The sequence below is a fragment of the Apis mellifera genome, linkage group LG3 (genome assembly GCF_003254395.2).
Source record: "Apis mellifera strain DH4 linkage group LG3, Amel_HAv3.1, whole genome shotgun sequence".
Lineage (NCBI taxonomy): Eukaryota > Metazoa > Arthropoda > Insecta > Hymenoptera > Apidae > Apis > Apis mellifera.
This window is the reverse complement of record NC_037640.1, coordinates 3,996,705-4,014,508: the sequence shown is the minus strand read 5'-3', so window position 1 is coordinate 4,014,508 and position 17,804 is coordinate 3,996,705. Positions and strand designations below refer to the sequence as shown.

Sequence of the window (17,804 nt, the reverse complement as noted above, 5' to 3'; positions counted from 1 at the left end):
TTAAATTCTTGAAATTTATAGTTGAGTGATTTAAATTAAACAATATATATATATATATATTACAGAAATTAGACTTGCCTTAATTTGTTAAAAGATAATTATATGTAAACTTCCAATATTTTTTCCAATATTTTATAATTATATCATATGTATATTTTAAGAAATAAAAATATCAATATCCGTGTTCCATTATATCCATATTCCTTAACAATTTCTATCTATTATTAATTAACAATAATTAGAATTTAATAGTAATTCTCAATCCTTATAAATTTAATATTTCAATACGTTACTGATTTCACTTCAACACAAATAGAATCAAACACTCTCCGGGTGGCAGGAGCAAACCGATCGGGTCTGTAAATAATTCAATCTCTCAGTTACAATCTACAGCACTGTTCTTCGAAATGGCGTGAAAAACTTGCTCGTACCTTGTTCCTTGTTCATCGAAAAAAAAAAAAAGAAAAAAGAAAGAAGAACTGCGGCTGAATCGGTGAACGGAACATAGGGACGCACTTTCGATTAAGCTTTGATGCTATCGTTGGGTTTATCGTGTCGATCCGGAAAAAGTGTGTAACAGGGCCAACAAGAAAATCGGATCAATGATTACTTGTGCACACGGGACACGAACAAAAGCGTGCCATGGACAAGTTTATTTGTGTTTCCTTCGACGAATCTGGGCAACTAGAGAACTCACGCACGTTACTATAGAGAAGAGGCTCGATGACGGGCAAAGAAATGCGCGCGAGACTCGGCGACGATCAAACAGCATCCAAGAACAATCCTTTCATTTTTATTCACCATCGAGCAGATGGAACTCTACGCTTTCCTACGCGAAAAGCTCAAAGAAGGGAAGCGACTTTTACGAATACGCGTGGGTTTTATTGGAGCAATTCTCTCGAAGAAGACAGTCCTTCGAATATTGATGCAAAGGAAATTCGATCCTGATGGGAGGGTTCTTCTAGCAAATTCCTGCATCTCTCTTTCTTCTTTTTGTTTGGATCGTTGGCGTAATTCTGAAACCTGAAAATTGGACGATTTTATTTTCGTAAGTGTAATTTCTTTGAAATGTATACGTTTCTTTTTTTACTTACTATTCCTGAATTATTCCATATTTTATCTTTCTTTTTTTTAATGTTTCTTAAGAGAGGGAAGGAAATGATAATAAAGAAGATAGTAATTCTCAATGACAACATTATAGAGAACGTATTGTACAATCTTGATTTTGCTTGTATTTTTTTCTTCCCATTCTCTTCCCCGTCCACCCATTGTCTGTCGAATTTTGCATTTACGAAACTACAAAAAGGTATTCCAACCGACTCCGCTCAATTTGCGAATACCATTCCCTTTGAAGTTTCTCTTTCCGTAGGACAATCCCATTGAAAATCGCTGTCTGTTGGTGAAAAGCTCGTGAAATGTCAAAAGTGCAGAATGCCAAAAGCACGTGGCGTTACTCAAAATTTCAGTTCGTCAAAAGTGAATACATTTTATTCTCTTTCATTTTCTATTTTTCTTATACTCTTTCTCCTCCATTTTTTTCTTTTTGGATTTTTATCATTCAATTATAATGTATCTAGCTCTAGCTCAATTTCAATTTTTCAATCCATCAAAAAGGATTTAAGGATTTAAAGGATAATTCCTCTTTTAGTTAAGTTTAGCCTAATTTTCGTGGCAACAAGATTTCTGCAAGATCAGGAGAAATCAAAGAGCAATTTAATGAAAATAGAAAAGTTTTGGCTGTAGTGTGACCAACTTTGTTGATAATGTTAACACATGGTAGTTTAGAAACTTCAATTTCGAGGCGAAGCTTTTTTCAGAATCAGATAATTAGGTCCTTGACTATAGCATCAAGTTGGGTATTTTTCGTTGAATAAACCTAATAAAATTGTGGAATTCACAGCGAAGAAAACTTGACTTTACAATCTTGACTGAAAACTCACCGAGAAACTTTCTTTTCTTTTCCTTTAAACTTAAAAAATGTCTACTAAAGACGTAAAAAAATTAAAAGACTATCCAACAGAGACAAATGAACATTCCCTGAAATACAGAATTCTATTAAAATGAGATTTTAATCAATTATCACAACTCTCATTCTATTTCCGTACAAGTGAGAAGTGCTTTCCAACGATCTTTCTTCAACAAATTTCAAACAAATGAAATTATCCTTACACTCCAATTATTCTCGTCCTTGGAAGAATCAATCTCCCTAAATCCGAGTACTCCAAATCGGCGATTCAAAGTCCGGATGCGTGCGATCGGTCGCCACCTGCTTTCTCAATCTCTCCCGGACCTACGGCAAAACAATCGATCGAAGTCGCTAATTTATATTCGCGCCAGCTCACCACCGGAGGGAATACAGTTAATCGAGTCTATCGTTAATTGAACGAACGCAATTCCTGCTTCTCTGCCGCGCAAGCGACAGATCCGATAGACAAACAGATAGACAGGGCAGTTTGTTCGGTCCGTTTGTTGGTTCGTAGCCGTGTCTACGTAGATGGCTAATTGTGACGTCCATACGAGAGAGTGAAGAGATCGTTACGTCGTCCATCACCCATTTATGGCCGCAGAGCCACCTGCCTCTCCCATGGTTTCGCATGAAGATAGAGCCGTTTCGAACGAAAGCCGACCTCCTGTGAGTATCGAGTATTTTGTAACGAGGATTCAACAGGCAGGATCAATTTCTTTCCTTTCCTCTCCTTTTTCTGGTCAGACACACCACGTGTGTGTGTTCTCCTTTTTTTGAACTTTCGTCGAACGCCTGCCGACGAAGATGATCGATGGGATCCACGCGAACGATCGACAAGACAAGGATCCTAGGACGAGATAGATCCGAACAGGGGTTGATCGTTTATTGATGACGCGTCGAGTGCCTCTGAAGCTGCTCTTGAATTGATAATACTTGAGAATTAACGCGACCGAGGGCGAAGGTTTAAGGAGCCGTGAATAATGGTTTAAAGTTTCCATGGCCAAATTTGAGAAACCTGAAATCAAAAAAATATGAATGGTTAGAAAGATGATAGTTGAATATATATACTTTTAATAAATAAATACCATTAAGATCGTTCAGTTTCTTAATACAATTTGTATAATATTCATGTGAAAATATTACATTTCATAAAATTGGAAATTCTTTTGATAATGATTGTATATGATGATTTTCATATTGGGCAGAGTATTCTGAAAGTAAGTAATTATAAGTAAAAACTGTCTGCTGTGAATGATGGTTTAAAGTTTCCATGGCCAAATTTGAGGAACCTGAAATCAAAAAAATGTGAATGGTTAGAAAGATGATAGTTGAATATATATACTTTTAATAAATAAATACCATTAAGATCGTTCAGTTTCTTAATACAATTTGTATAATATTCATGTGAAAATATTACATTTCATAAAATTGGAAATTCTTTTGATAATGATTGTATATAATGATTTTCATATTGGCAGAGTGTTTTGAAAGTAAGTAAAAACTGTACATCTTGGTATGTTACTTTATAAAACATATTTTATCAATTTTCATATCCTTTTCACATTCTAAATATGATTTATCTATTTCGATTAGATGAATTTCTTAAGACATCTGTTTGCTTCTTCATACAGCTAGTTCCTACAAACGTTCCGGTCTAATTGCATCGCACATATTTCATCTCCAAGACAAATATCTCTCCACGAGCCGTGCAATCAAGCAGAGAGGCTGTGCCTTTTCTATTTGCCCTTTTAATCTGCGACCTGTCTCTCCGATTTCGATCATCAACCATATCAACCAACATATATCATCCGTGACAAATATTTTCTTCTGATTCACGTAGAATCTTCATACTTCTTTGTTTTCTCTCTCCCCATCTCCGTTTTCTCCTCTCGAGATATTTATTATAATTTACAGAGCAACAGAACGTAATATTTCAAAAATAATTTAATAAAGAAATATTTAATTATTTTAAAATATTTTAAAATATATAAATTTCTTTCCTTGATAAAATTTTGAAAGTTTAAATTCTTGACTTCAATCTCCTAATAATCTTTGCATTTATATTGTTTTGCAAATACATTTTAGATACATCTCACAGATTTGTATACAATAACTGGCCAACCATTCGGCAGAAGAGTTAATCCGGTGAAATAATCACGGTAATCTCCAATCACATGTGTTCGTAAGTGAATTTCCTGGTACTAGAACGCACTAAATACAGACACGATTATTATGCCGTAGTTTCGTTACGTATTAAACCTTTTGTACTATTCGATCTCTAATGCACTCTAAATTCAACCATCCACCATAAACTAATTGTAATGTCATGGTTGATCAATTCTATTAAAAATTTAATCATTATTCTATAAGAAAGGGAAATAGGAAATCCTAAAAGGATTTTCTATTCTAGAGATCGTTTTTATCAATAAAGTATAAAATTATAAATTATCAACCGATGAGATTTAACTACTCGTAACAACGAGAATGACGAAAAAAATTACCAATGAATGATCGAAATGAATATTTTTCGCGTGGAATCGAAAGCAGAGATAGGGGATGAACGCAAGAAATAAAGTGAAATCACAAAATCGGAGATGAGGAAACAAGCGTGCGAGCTTACTTATCAAAACGATACAATTACGACGCGGTAGTCGCCGGTTTTACATAATGCATATCGAGTTACAAAGTAATGTTCAGAGCACGCACCGCGGTGGCACTAATTTCCGTGAATCAACAGCGCCAGGAAGCTCTTCTTGCACAGCCGCTTGAAAAGTAACCGCGTGGTCACATCGGTGATTAGTGATGGGACTGATCGCGAAATCATTCAGACAAGCAGTAATTTCTTCCAAGTCTTCGTTTGTTAAAATTCCAAAATTTCCATTCTTTCATATTTCAAAAATTTTCTATGCATTCTTGTACATCTGTATCTAAATTCATATACTCTTCAATTTCTATTCCTGAAATTTCTTTTCTCAATTTCCATACTCTTATACTGATATATTTCCTATTTCTGAATCGTATCTTCAATTCATACGTCTATATTTTCATAATTTTCTTTCTAACTTCTTGGCTACCATCTACAATAACAATCGTTATATATTTCTTCTCCAGTTTTACGTCGTAATATCTCGTCAAAGTATTGCTTTCATTTAAACAACGATACCATACCTTACTTATGATTTCAACTGTAACATATAATTTGTTTGACCGGATTCTCGATACGATACGTGAGAGTATTAATCCCATCACTATCGCCGATGATCGGCAACCGCACGGCAGGCGGTCGGCTTCTTTCCCGCAGCTCCTTCCAGGGCGACTCTCGATCCATGTTTCATGAGGCTCCTCATGCTCGAACTAGAGAAAGGGCCGGCCACGTACAAGCACTTACAAGCCGAGGGAGGCAGGCCGCTGCTCTGAATCACAGGTACCTAGGCGATTCTTTGTGATCGATACACTCGCGACACTACGGCGCCACCCTTACCTTTTTCTTCTCGCGATTATAATTGTCTTTATCCACAAAGAGTGGGGAAGCTCCTTACAAACGTTCCATGAAATGATCCTGATTCAAATCGCTAACTTCATTTGTGTCGATATTTCATAGCGTTGAACGAAAGTTGTAGGGAACCCTTGTTAGTGAGATAAAGCGATTACTATGCCGAAGTTCGTTTAAACGAAAAGTTTCATTATTTCAAAGTTTGAAGCGGATGTAACACATAGGAAGATTTTCATTCATCAAATTATTAATCTTAATTGTGCAAGTGATACAGTTTTCTTGAGTGCAATAAAATTCTGAAACTAAAGAAAGATAAAAATTATTGATTGATTAATTAGTGATTAATTGATGAGTTAATAATAATTGTTAATAATTTTTAATTTATTTTTTTATGAGATATGATTCATATTCATATTTTTATATCAGATATAAAAATTATGTTTGCTTTTTAATAATTTCATTATTTCATAGTATTCAGTATATTGAAATAAATTTTAGATAGATTTAGATGAATTCATTTACATTTCAAACTAAAAGAATGAAATAAATTCATCAAAGTTTATTATAAATTTTACAATTTTTTATCATTTTAAAATATTCTCTTTTCCTCAAGTTGAGAAAAAAAGGTACGAAATTGAATCGAATCGAATTGGATACAGGCATACCTGGATAAAAGAAAAATTCAAACACGAAATGTGCGTGCACACTTTCAGTGGTCGCAATGAATAATGGACAGACGGAACATTTCGTCGGGAATGTCATGCAGGCCGAATTCGTAGAAGAGAATCATCCTGTACACGCGTCTACTGCGAAATACAGTTTCGTAGAGGCAATATAATCTCAGAGATTTCAGAGAATCATCGATGAATTCGACGAAATCTCCTTTCCGGTGAACGGCGAAAGGGTTGGCATGACTTACGTTCGCCACGTGTCCTGACGCGTGTTTGCGAAACGAACGCGATCTATAAGCTCGTTTGTTTTAATCGATCGACCATCGATTTGCTTAAATAACAAATTGTAGATTGTTATCACCCACTGAGTTCTTGGTAATCGAATCAGGATAGAATGAAATTATCCGAGATCTTGATATCTGCTTAACGAATTGCATGTAATAATATTTTATATCAAAAAATTTATTTCAATTTTTTTTTATCTTTTAATTTTTTTATTCAAAGAATTAAAATAGTGCTATTTACCTTACATTTGATCCAATTGAAATTGAGAAAATTCAAATCACGACATTTTTCAAAATGTCTGCTGTTAATTGTAATTTGTAATAATCTAACATGGCATCTTCATTAAAGTTATTTTGCGACATTTGTTTGTAAAATATATAAATATAAATAAAGTATATCTTTAAGTTACGCCAATATTGAAGAAAAATTAATACAAATATATTTCGAGCAGAAAAAAGAAGCTATCAGTAGCACATCGCGTGAAGCAAGAATGAAAAATTCGTTTGACAGGAAATCGATGATGCGTTGTTACAGCTGATACATTCTTAGATTCCCGATACAGCGTTACGCGATGAAATTTAAACGAAATAGCAAACAGGATCAAGAACTGATGTTCACATAAATATGGGGTTAGGTCAAGTAAAAATTCACATTAATCTATAGCTCACTATTCACTTAATACATATTAGATTTTTTTTTTATTACTTTTTTCTGTTTTCTTTTTATTCACTTTTCGTCTTATTTCTCTTTTCACATCCTGTTATTTATCGTAATGGCATATGACTAAACAAATTGTTTATGAACAATATTGTGAGAAATGTTTGTATTTGTGTATGTGACAGATTTAAAATAACTTGAATGGTATATTTCATTTATTACACTTTATATTTCTTCCATCAAATTTTCTTTTTCATTCTTGCCAAATTTATATTTATTATTTCTTATTCATATCACTTTTACTAGATTTGAAAAGTTAATTTTTTGAAATTTTTAACTTTTAATTCTTTATTATTTTTTATTTAATCAATTTAATTTAATAGAAAACTAATATAACTGAAATGTGGCGTCATCTGGTATATAAAGAAGTAATTATTTAATTTTGTTGTTAAGATCATTATCCTCTTTATCCTTAAGCTTAACATTAAAATATTATAATAAATTTTCATTTATATCAAGATATATAACAAATTTATTTAAAAATAAAAAAAAGTATTCATTTTATTTAACTTTTGAAATAAATAATTCTTAAATCATAAATTAAATCATGATAATGATAATCGAGATATGATACGTATGGTATGATCGAGACAGCACAATCGATTACCAACTATATCTACATATATATATATGGCTGTTTTTCTAACCTCAAAGTAACGCATGAGTTGCATGCGTTAAAAAAAAATTGGAGTGTCAAAATCTAATACTGGGAAAAGGAAATGAGCGATGCCGAACTTCAGGAAGAGGAAAGAGAAGTACTTCTTTCGATATATGATGGAGATCCAGCTTTTAAACAGTTGACACCTACTACATTTCAGTATAAGGTTTGTCCTTCATAAAAATATAAAAATTTTTCATTATATATTTATTTATTCTTTTGTATTGTGAAATATAATAACTTAATTTTAAAGTTAATAAATATTCATGATTAAATTATATTATATTCGAGCTTTATTAAAATAATGGTTTTTAAGTTAAAATATATATATATATATAAAACATTGATTTTATACACAGTATGGAGAGGACAATGATATGAAATCATTTCTATTGGAAATTTCGTGGGGCACAACATATCCATCAGAAAGACCTACTATTAATATGAATACCTTTTATAACAAGCACATGTAAGTCCAACCATGTTGTTCTTTGACTATCCTTGCATTCTGTTGCTTTTATTAAAGGTGAATGATTGGAATACAGTGTGCAAGAAGTAAAAGATAAAGTGGTTCAACATCTGAAAGCAGAGGCCGATCAATGGTTAGGAAGTGCTATGACTTACACATTATTTCAATCTATACAAGAACATTTTACCGAATTAATCTCAGCTCAACCAGATACTGTTGTTGATTTAAACTCGCAAATTAATCAACTTAAAATAGCAGATGAACATCAAAAGGTAAAAAATAATTATATCAAATTACAAATTTATTTAAGATACATATATAAGAGAATCAATATGTTACGTCAAGCTGGAAGAAACAACAAAGAAGCCAAAGAAGGAACATCTAACTAAAGCTCAAAAGCGCAGACAATGGAATAAAGCAGATGGAAAAGGAGAAAAACCACGAGGATGGGATTGGGTGGATATAGTAAAACATTTATCACAGACTGGCCCTAAACAAGAGCAAGAGTCATAGTTTAACTTCATTGAAATATTTGTACAGGTTAAAGGCGTATTATATTTTTATAAATTATTGGAAATAAACTGGTTTCCATATAGATTTTTACTAATAATATAATCACCTGTGATAAAAATTTGTAAAAAAATATTTATAAATAATTTTATCTCATTTCCAACAAACATAGTTACAAGATATGCAAATAAAATTGCTTAAATAATTAACAATTATAAAATTTTATCAAGGTAAATAATAAGGAACAACAATATTTTAATTTCCAATGTTCATGCTGTTTTTTTTTTTACCAGTTTATAATTTTTTATAAAAATCTCCACCCTGCTACTGGTAACAAATTAGTTTCTGTTTTCCATCCTAAAAAAATTAATATAAAAAATTACATAAATAAAACAAATTCTAAACTTTCATCATATAATAATAAAATTATTTACCTTTATTTTCAAGATCACTAATAAATGCTTTAAATTCATTAGAAATCAATAAATTCGTAGCATAAATACTCTCTATGGCTTTTGATGATTGTATGCCATTGTTTGTAGTTGAATACTTTTTATTAAGTACATAAAGTCGCATCAAGGGATACGACAAATCACTTACTTCAGGTTTTAAGAAAACATCCTAAAAAAGCATAATGTTAGAAGTGTAAACATACAAATGTATTTATATGACTTACTTACAAGTGGCACTTTTAAAGACATACAAATAAACAAGCCGCAAAGACAAGCATGAAAATATGCTTCCAACACATCGTACGGTTGCGCGTCTTTTTTAAGGCATATAAAAATAGTTTTATTTTGTACATCAATAGAAATCAAATATTTTCTATCTAGAAAGAGTTTCAATGAAAGCTCAGTGTCACTTGTTAAAATTAAATCTTTTTTTATAAGAGCTGCAAGAGAGACACCTATTTTTATATTAAATCCACATATGTTCATTGCTGCAAAAAAAAATTATTAATAGAAGTAACATTCTGTATCAATTTAATATTTTAAATTGAAATCAAACATTCTTACTAGATTTTGTTAATAATAATACTGATTCCTTTTTGTTAACTTCTTCTGGTTTTGGAATGACTTCATTTGAAATATAACTTTTTACTATTAAAGCTAAACGATCTTCATTTAAAGAATTTAAGCATAATGCTTTTACCGCCGAATAATTTGCATAAAGATGTATTATCACGAGGAAGAGATAGAGTTCCATTATGTATCTACATGCAGATATATAGATACATGCTATAGATACATTAACAATATTGCTAACACGTTTCTTATAAAATTAAATTCACTTATTATAAAAACAATAAATATTTGTAATAAAATACTTACTGGCCATTGTGAAAGATCGAAAGTATTAAAATACCAACAAAAGATGCTATTAAATTTACACATGTTTCTTGACTTCCATCTTTAGCTGATACATCTGCCAAATTATTTTGCAATGCCTATAATACAATTCATTATTATAATTAAATAAATTTGTTTTTAAATTTATTTTTACCTGATGTTGTGTAAGTGCTGCTCTTGTTGCTCCACCAGCAACACCAACAATTGATTTCATTGCTGTAGAAATACATAATATTCCAAGAGAATAAGAGGAAAAATAAGGTAAAAGTAATTCTAATCCCATTGCTAAATCATTAAGAATATCAGCAAAAAGTCTCCATTTTTTACATTGTCCATCTAAATCTGTCCTAATGAATGAAAAACAAATGTTATTTTTATAAAGATTAATTATAAGTATTATATTCATTTGTATATTGTTTTATTTACCCGTTCCACCATGCAAACATAATTCGACCAACCATTCCAGTTCCATCTTTTAATATCCATGTTATTGCTGCAGCTAATGGAGTTGCTGCAGCTTCACCTACACCTACTCCTTGCATAATAGAATGTGTTGTGAGAGTTCCCATTATGGTACTTGCAAATGCCTACAACAAATTAAAAAATAATAATACAGATTAAACTTCACTTAAAAACAATAGTTTCATTCATAATATTGCAAATAAGTTTTGTATCTTTCTATGTAAACTAACCTGAACTGTATCCCATATTTGATAAGAAGTATAATCGGGATGAACGCTATCAGGATATCCTTGAGGTAAAAATACTTCTTTTATAATCGATATTAAACCGGAATAAAAAGACTTCGTTCTAGTTGTGTCTGATAACAGTTCAGTTATCGATTGCTCGTCTGTAGAAGTTAAGCGATAGGTTAGGTAAACTAATAGTAATGTTTATTATGTCAGAATACAGATACCTTTTGATTTGACGAAAAATCTATCTTTCTCACTCCCGTAGGCCTCAGTGAATAATAATCGCTCATGCATCTCGAAGTGCACTGAGGTTACTTTGGTTTAATTTGAATGTACCGTATGATAACATATGCACTTTTATTAACGATCATAGTCGCTGTTATATCCACGCGCGATTACTTGCACTACAGATGCAACAAAATTCCCTAATATTTTACAAAAAATATATCACGAAAATTTCATAATTAAATATTTTTCAAAAAAGGATTCATTAATATACAAAAATATATGAAAAAAGACGACGAAAATAGAATTCTCTTTTCTTTTTTTTTCTTTTAACAAGAGAATATATGATATTTCAATTTAGAAATTTTATAAAATGAAAAATTTCTGTTTACTTATTCTGTTACTTATAAATATTTTTCATATTTTATTTTTATAATTTTTCGATGATATTGCATTGCGCATTTGAAAAAATTAAAGAAGCATCTTCGATTATTTCATTTAATTCGTTTATGCATGCATCCAATCTTCTTTTTACATTTTTTGCATCAAATTTTGAATTCTTTAATAAATTAATTTTTTGTATTTTATTATGAAAATCTGAAATGAAATGGTTTCCACGAACTTCTGCGCCACCACGCATTCGATTTATTGAATATTTGAAAAGTTCACTTTTATCTTCCATATTGTCTGCTAGATTTATTTTGTACTTATTGTTAGTCAATTCATTTTTCATTTTCGATTCAATTTTATTTTCTTGCGATTTTTTCTTTTCAGATTCAATTAATTTACACATGTAATTAACTTTTGCACAAGTTAAATTGTTTTCACTATTTGTCAAATCTTCTAACTGATATTTTTCGTCATTTTTTTGTTCTTTTGTATTTGTTAATTTTGTTACGTTTACATCAGAATCTAAAGTTACAAAAAGATTAGTTTTCGATGAAAATTCTATTTTTTTATTTGGTTTTAAAACATTGTTATCCTTCATATATGATTCTATCTTGAAAAAATTTAAAAAAGATCGTTTTCTTTTACGATCCATTGTTAAGTCACACTGAGTTCCCTGAGAAATTTTCATCTTCCTTTCTTTTTCCATGTTTTCAAAAACAAACTCTGAATCTCTTACTTGTAATTTTTCACTTGTTAAAAGATTATTTAAATCTGTTATATAATTAGATGCTTTATCATCAATTTTTTTATATTTTGTTTTATAATTATTTAATAAATTATTTTTTAAAAAACTTACAAGAATATCTGATTTTTTCGAAAAAATAACTTTATCAAATTTTATATTACTTTGAGAAGTGTTAAAATCATTTTCAAAACTGAAAGATATGTTGCAAGCATTTTCAGTTTTTTTAAATAATTTCTTTTTTCTATCATAGTTGACATTTTTTAGAGCACTGATTTCGTCTCGTAATTGTAGAATTTTATGATTTACAATAGTTATAATTTTCGCAATATCATTTAAATTGATTTCTTCATCTTGGACGTGACAATAACAACGATTTGTCGTTGATTGTTTTACATGCATTGACATTTCTATTAATATTTTTATATAACAGCATATTATATATTCAAAAGAAAATGCTTACAATAATAATGTATTTTGCCTTGTGAAGTGAAAAAAATTAATTTCTTCTTCTATGTTACATTAAGTGTTTACATTATTTCACGATGAAATTATAGGTTATGTTTGTGACATTACAATGAAGTAAATTCAGATTGGCGCGAAGTTCATCTGTTCTTGTATTTTAATTAAATACTAAAATAGATATGTATATATTTTTGGAATTGACAAATATGTTACATATTTTATGAGGTATAATATGTCCGAAAAATATGTGAAGGAAATTTTTGAGAAGCTTGATGAAATTGAGAAATTACATGCAAAACTGCGCAGTTTGGTGCCTCGCGTAAAAAATAATGAATTAGAAATCACGGAAAACAAACAATCTGTTGCGAAAGAAACGAAAGAGAATAAACATTTACCAGAACAAAAAACTATCAATTTAAAATCAAGGATAAGAACGTTATTCGGTAAAAAAACAAAACCTCATTTAATAAAATATTTTAAAAAGTTTAAAAGTAATTCTGGCAATAAATGGAAAGAATTAAAAAATCGTTTAGCAACTCTAAACGAACCTGACATTATAATGGGTAAAAATTAATTACTCGTTTTGTTAAAAATAGATATATCTCATTCACTACAATTGTTTCTATTAAAATTTTCAGTAAGCAGAGCTTCTCAAGTATCAGATGGTGATATATCAAAATTAATTTCAAGAGAAAAATCTCCAAAAAAAAATAGAAAATTTAACAAAAAAAAATCGGCGCCGCAAGATTGTCCAGATCAAGTTTTAAAACACTTAGGTTATTTTTACGATTCTAACCCAATTTTAAATGACTATGTAGTATCAATGCATGATCATGGTTTAGGTAAAAATACACCTCATAAAGTGCAGAAAAAGGCAATTATCCAAGACGAGGATACTGAAACATTAAAAATTGTTTCATCTGCAAAGAAAATCCCAACGACTCCCGACGATGGATTAAAATGGTCTTCATTACTCCGTCACAACCCGTCCCCATAAATTATCAGGAAAATACTGACGTTCAATTAGAAATACAATACATATTTCTTTGATGAATTCTAAGATTAATGAAATAATATATTATAAATAATATATAAGTACCGTCATAAGAACTTAATTATAATAAGAAAAATAAGCCGTATGAAGTATGAAACATAGGATGCAATAAGAAGATTGATATTCCATAATTTTTTTTTATATATATATATATAAATATAATTTTTATTTTATTCATTTAAAACTTACTTTGACACATCAAATATCATTTCGTAGTACTGTACTGTACTGCCATCTGAACCAGGATCGAGAATAAATATTGCCATGTGGTGGTACTCGAAGCGGCCCAATGAGAAAGAAACGGAAATGTTTGAAAGAAACCTTAGAGTGCGTGGGCTGGCAGATGGGGGCACCGGAAAGGCGGATTCTACCGGAAGTCACGAAAGTTCAAACATAACATTACGATTACGAATAAATTCTTCGTTTTTAATTTATACCGAAATGAATCAAGTTCATTTATAAGATAGAAAAAAATATTCATATCTTAATATTATTAATTTTTATATACTTTTTATATCAAAACTTTTCATTTGTACTTAATATTTCCTTAATTTAATTCTTTAATACTTTTTTCTTTTTCTTGCTGTTCTTTTTTGTTATTGATACATTCTAATTTCAAAAATTAAAAAAAATATTAAAAATAATTTACAATTGTACATAATTTTAAAGTATTTTGTAATACAACTGCAAATTCAATGTTGTTTGATGTACAATGACTAATCGATTTCAATGACGATCAGGTAAATTTAGATGTTGTTCCATGATTTCCGTGATTTGCACGGATTCATATTGTATTGAAGACTATTGGAAATTTGACAAAAAAATGAACTCATAATGTCATTTTCTACGATGTAAAAACTGGAACTCTGACTTGCGTATATTACATTTTTGTTTGAAGCAATGAACAATCAGCACTGGTAATGCGTTTAACGGTTTTTCCTAGGAAAAAAAAAATGTTTTCAAGTATAAATGCAAGCGTTATAGATATTTATGTATGTTAATAAACAAATAATCCTTTTTTAGGTAAAAGCGGTAAATTGAGTAATCTTTTGATACTTTTTTAAATTAAATTTAAAAAACTACTATGTTTTTATGTGTATAATATTACTTACCAATTACTTGTAAACATCCAATAATCAATGAATCAAATATTATTATTCTAAGATTGAAACAAGATTGAAACAAGGTAATAACTGTAATAACTGGAATATTTCAAATATTTTTTTTTATTTATTAAAACAATTTTTTATTAATAAGAAATTTCTAAACGTTCCATGATATTATTCATTGCTATTGAACACATTCTAATTTGAAACTTGAAGATGTCTCGAAGCATATTACGATATCAGAATATCAAGATATCAGGAGGATAACAGAGCTTCGGCCCTAAAAACAAGAAGTATCGATAAACAAACCGGCTACACTTAAACGAACCGGGTAAAAGTGCGAATAAATGAGCGTATGAAGAACGTGCCGCTGCCGTTCCTCATGTTCCTTCCTAGGCCCAGTGCTCGTTTTCCAGTCAACGACTTTGTCGGATGTGTTGCACATACGTGCACTGTTGCATGCGGGAAATATGGCGTACCGCATACACGCACGTGGATCGCGAAGGTGGGGCTATGCCTTGCAAGCTATTCCTGGAGTCGCAAGTAGCATAACAACACAAGCCCTATACGAGGCTATGTACTTACGTTTCGTTCCGGCCGAAAGATGGGATGGCGGATTGATAACGCAACGACATCTCGAAATTCCTTGCTCTACTCTCTTAGAAAAGAGTGCGATCCATGCGATTCGTGGAAACACATCTTCACATTCGTTTTCATTCAATCGTCGATTTTAATGAAAGGTATTTGTCGAGCCGCGTTGAATATATCGTATTAGTCAATCGTTTCGCCACTAATCAAGTTTAAAGCGCGCCTGATAATTCTAAGAATTACCATCACCGTTTCATTGGCTATTTATGGCGTGAATGGAAGGATAAGCAATTTTCCTTCAAGAATTTCGATATCGGGCAAATGGGCTACGTATACTTCAAAGCTATACGATATTCATACCTAAACCCTTTCTCAAGTGAAACAAAAAAGGTTAGAATGTCTGAATACCATGTCTGCGAATAAATTGAATGTCTGTAATGTGTTTACTGAATAGAAAGTTATTGTTAATGCATGGTAATGCATAATGAACAACTTATGGGATATTTCTTGAGCGCTTGAGCACAGCATTTCGAGGAATTTGAAAATCGCGAAACAACAGATTCACGAAGGGAAATTAATTTCATCGACAAGGGGGCACGCGACTTCTCGAGTCACACGGTATTCCTCCTCTTTTCTCCTCTTTCCTCTATCGTCCTTTGCCCCCGTCCCCACCATTCCACAGTTTTGTAATGCCTCTCTGTCTCTGGCACTTCCTGTGTTCCGCCACGTTCACCTGACTGCCGGCACCTGCCTTCATAACTATCTAGGTGTACACAGCGTATAGAAGCAAAGCGTGTATCCTATGGGACTTTAGTTTCTCCGCTCGTTTCATCGGCCACGGTGTACTCTCTGGCTTGTGCCTACTAGCGCACACATTCCACCTGGAAACACGCCGAGTTCGCTACACGCAGTCGATGTTACGCTGTCGTTCACCACGGCCGGACTATCGGAGCTTTTCCTCTCCCGACTTGATAACAGTCACGCCTCGAACCGGCGAATCTGCGCCCGATCATTAGTGCGATCCTCCGCGGCCACGAATAATTCAATTTCTCCAGGATTAACCATTGGAATCGAAAGGTTCGATTAATATAAATAATCCTATTTCTTCTTTTTTTTTATATATATATATATTTCTCTCTATTACCTCTTTCGCTCTACCTGGCTCTTTGTAGGTATTTTTCCAAAGAAAGGATCTACTATTTAGATCTTGAATAATAACAGGTATTGAAGGGGTCCATCGCGATCCCATTGTGATCTTTCTTGAAAGGAAGCATAGTTCGGATCTTTGATATTTGAATCTCTATTGGAATAGAATTTCTTCTTTGGATCGTTGTTATTGATATTGTTTAATAAGGAACGTTTTTATTTTTCATGTTCTGATTGAGAAGAAGGAAGAATAGATTGTGGAACGTTTCAACAAGGATGGCATAGAAGATTTGAAACAGCTGAAGGAGCGTGCCCAACGATCCATTTTCCATTTTACGAGCCGAGGTCTCGACTCGATATTCGCGAGTTCTTGCGATAGTGAAGGATTTTTGTTTAAGTGTAATAATTCGTTTCTCGAAGCCGAAAGGTGAATCTTCACTGTAAAGTGACTGTTTGCATGTGGAGCTGATTCCTTCTTTATCGTTGGTTTCAGTGCTTTATAATGTCATCTGGATTTCGTAGCCGGTGAGTAACTCTTGTACAAGTTTCTTAATTAAAAAATCAACAATATTCTACTGTTTCTATTATATTACATCTATAATAGATTAAAATTAAAAATTTTTTTAAAAATTTTCCTCACGATTAAGATCGATGGATTTAATATATCTTTTTTCCATTTTACCATTTTTGTTTTCCAATATTTGAAAAATTATTAATCGCAAGTAAGCAGCGTTACCTAAGGATTTAAAGATATTAGAGAGTGCCATAAAATATTCACGATCGATAGAGGTGATTATCGATGGAAAATCCCCGGAGTCCTGATTTGAAAAGCAAATTTCGGATATTGCTAGTCAGGACATGTAGAAAAACCTATTGAAACAATGGGCTCATGCGTTTCTTCTCATAGGCGGCTGTAATGGCGTCCCTGTTGGCGTGAATACGCACGTGTTCCGGCCGCGTTCCAAGAGCGAGCAATTTCGATTCTTCCATAGCTTTCCCACAACGATCCTCTTCTTGAAACTTTATTCGCTTGAAATAACTCCGGAGGAAATTCTAAACACGTTAAACTATCATTATCATGATAATTCTTATTTCTTTCTCTCGTCAAGCGAAAGAAAGTGAAGGAATTATTTTTACTTTCAGAAAAACTTATTTCCTTTAATTCACGAGCATTCTTCGATTCAATCTTAATTCTTCTTTTTTTGTACAATAAACGAGGCTTTCCATTCTCAACATTGATTTCATTCCAATTTTTTTTTTTTATTCGACAGAAGAAAT

At 31.5% G+C, this 17,804-nt stretch overlaps 4 protein-coding genes and 1 long non-coding RNA gene across 9 annotated transcripts in view; 3 read left to right on the top strand and 2 right to left on the bottom strand.

Moving 5' to 3' along the window:
- Nucleotides 1-94: 94 nt before the first annotated feature.
- Nucleotides 95-7,321, bottom strand: LOC102654314. Its single transcript, XR_408481.3, has 10 exons — nucleotides 6,656-7,321; nucleotides 6,125-6,549; nucleotides 5,448-5,761; nucleotides 5,135-5,379; nucleotides 4,673-5,043; nucleotides 3,052-3,255; nucleotides 1,095-2,981; nucleotides 432-1,023; nucleotides 294-357; nucleotides 95-214 (listed from the first exon to the last, which is right to left on the bottom strand). It is a non-coding gene; the product is annotated as an uncharacterized LOC102654314 (long non-coding RNA).
- Nucleotides 7,322-7,754: 433 nt separating this feature from the next.
- Nucleotides 7,755-8,854, top strand: LOC410964 (RWD domain-containing protein 4). The gene is made up of 4 exons (XM_394440.7): nucleotides 7,755-7,956; nucleotides 8,150-8,259; nucleotides 8,336-8,531; nucleotides 8,605-8,854. Exons 1-4 carry the CDS (start codon nucleotides 7,852-7,854, stop codon nucleotides 8,770-8,772), a joined length of 579 nt encoding a protein of 192 aa, XP_394440.3. The 5' UTR covers nucleotides 7,755-7,851; the 3' UTR covers nucleotides 8,773-8,854.
- A 48-nt stretch (nucleotides 8,855-8,902) lies between these two features.
- Nucleotides 8,903-14,160, bottom strand: LOC410965 (RUS1 family protein C16orf58 homolog). Of its 2 annotated transcripts, XM_006559747.3 has the most exons (10): nucleotides 13,876-14,160; nucleotides 11,035-11,235; nucleotides 10,811-10,968; nucleotides 10,545-10,705; nucleotides 10,273-10,465; nucleotides 10,101-10,216; nucleotides 9,786-9,982; nucleotides 9,450-9,709; nucleotides 9,204-9,390; nucleotides 8,903-9,126 (listed from the first exon to the last, which is right to left on the bottom strand). In XM_006559747.3, exons 2-10 carry the CDS (start codon nucleotides 11,102-11,104, stop codon nucleotides 9,074-9,076), a joined length of 1,395 nt encoding a protein of 464 aa, XP_006559810.1. In that variant the 5' UTR covers nucleotides 11,105-11,235; nucleotides 13,876-14,160; the 3' UTR covers nucleotides 8,903-9,073. The 2 variants fall into 2 exon arrangements, with proteins under 2 accessions (XP_006559810.1, XP_026295326.1); XM_026439541.1 differs by lacking the exon at nucleotides 13,876-14,160 and having other exon boundaries at nucleotides 11,035-11,297.
- Nucleotides 12,815-13,872, top strand: LOC100576737. Of its 2 annotated transcripts, XM_006559746.3 has the most exons (3): nucleotides 12,815-13,195; nucleotides 13,271-13,408; nucleotides 13,475-13,872. In XM_006559746.3, exons 1-3 carry the CDS (start codon nucleotides 12,853-12,855, stop codon nucleotides 13,627-13,629), a joined length of 636 nt encoding a protein of 211 aa, XP_006559809.1. In that variant the 5' UTR covers nucleotides 12,815-12,852; the 3' UTR covers nucleotides 13,630-13,872. The 2 variants fall into 2 exon arrangements, with proteins under 2 accessions (XP_006559809.1, XP_003249546.2); XM_003249498.4 differs by having other exon boundaries at nucleotides 13,271-13,872.
- A 794-nt stretch (nucleotides 14,161-14,954) lies between the features above and the next one.
- LOC408754 (TNF receptor-associated factor 4) overlaps nucleotides 14,955-17,804 on the top strand; it is a 30,097-nt gene continuing 27,247 nt past the window's right edge. For 2 of the 3 annotated variants that reach the window (XM_006559752.3, XM_006559750.3), the window contains exons 1-2: nucleotides 14,955-16,457; nucleotides 16,769-17,051. The gene's annotated coding sequence lies outside the window, so the exon portion shown is untranslated. Of the gene's footprint in view, nucleotides 17,052-17,804 lie in introns of all 3 variants that reach the window. The other variant, XM_026439837.1, reaches the window with a different exon arrangement.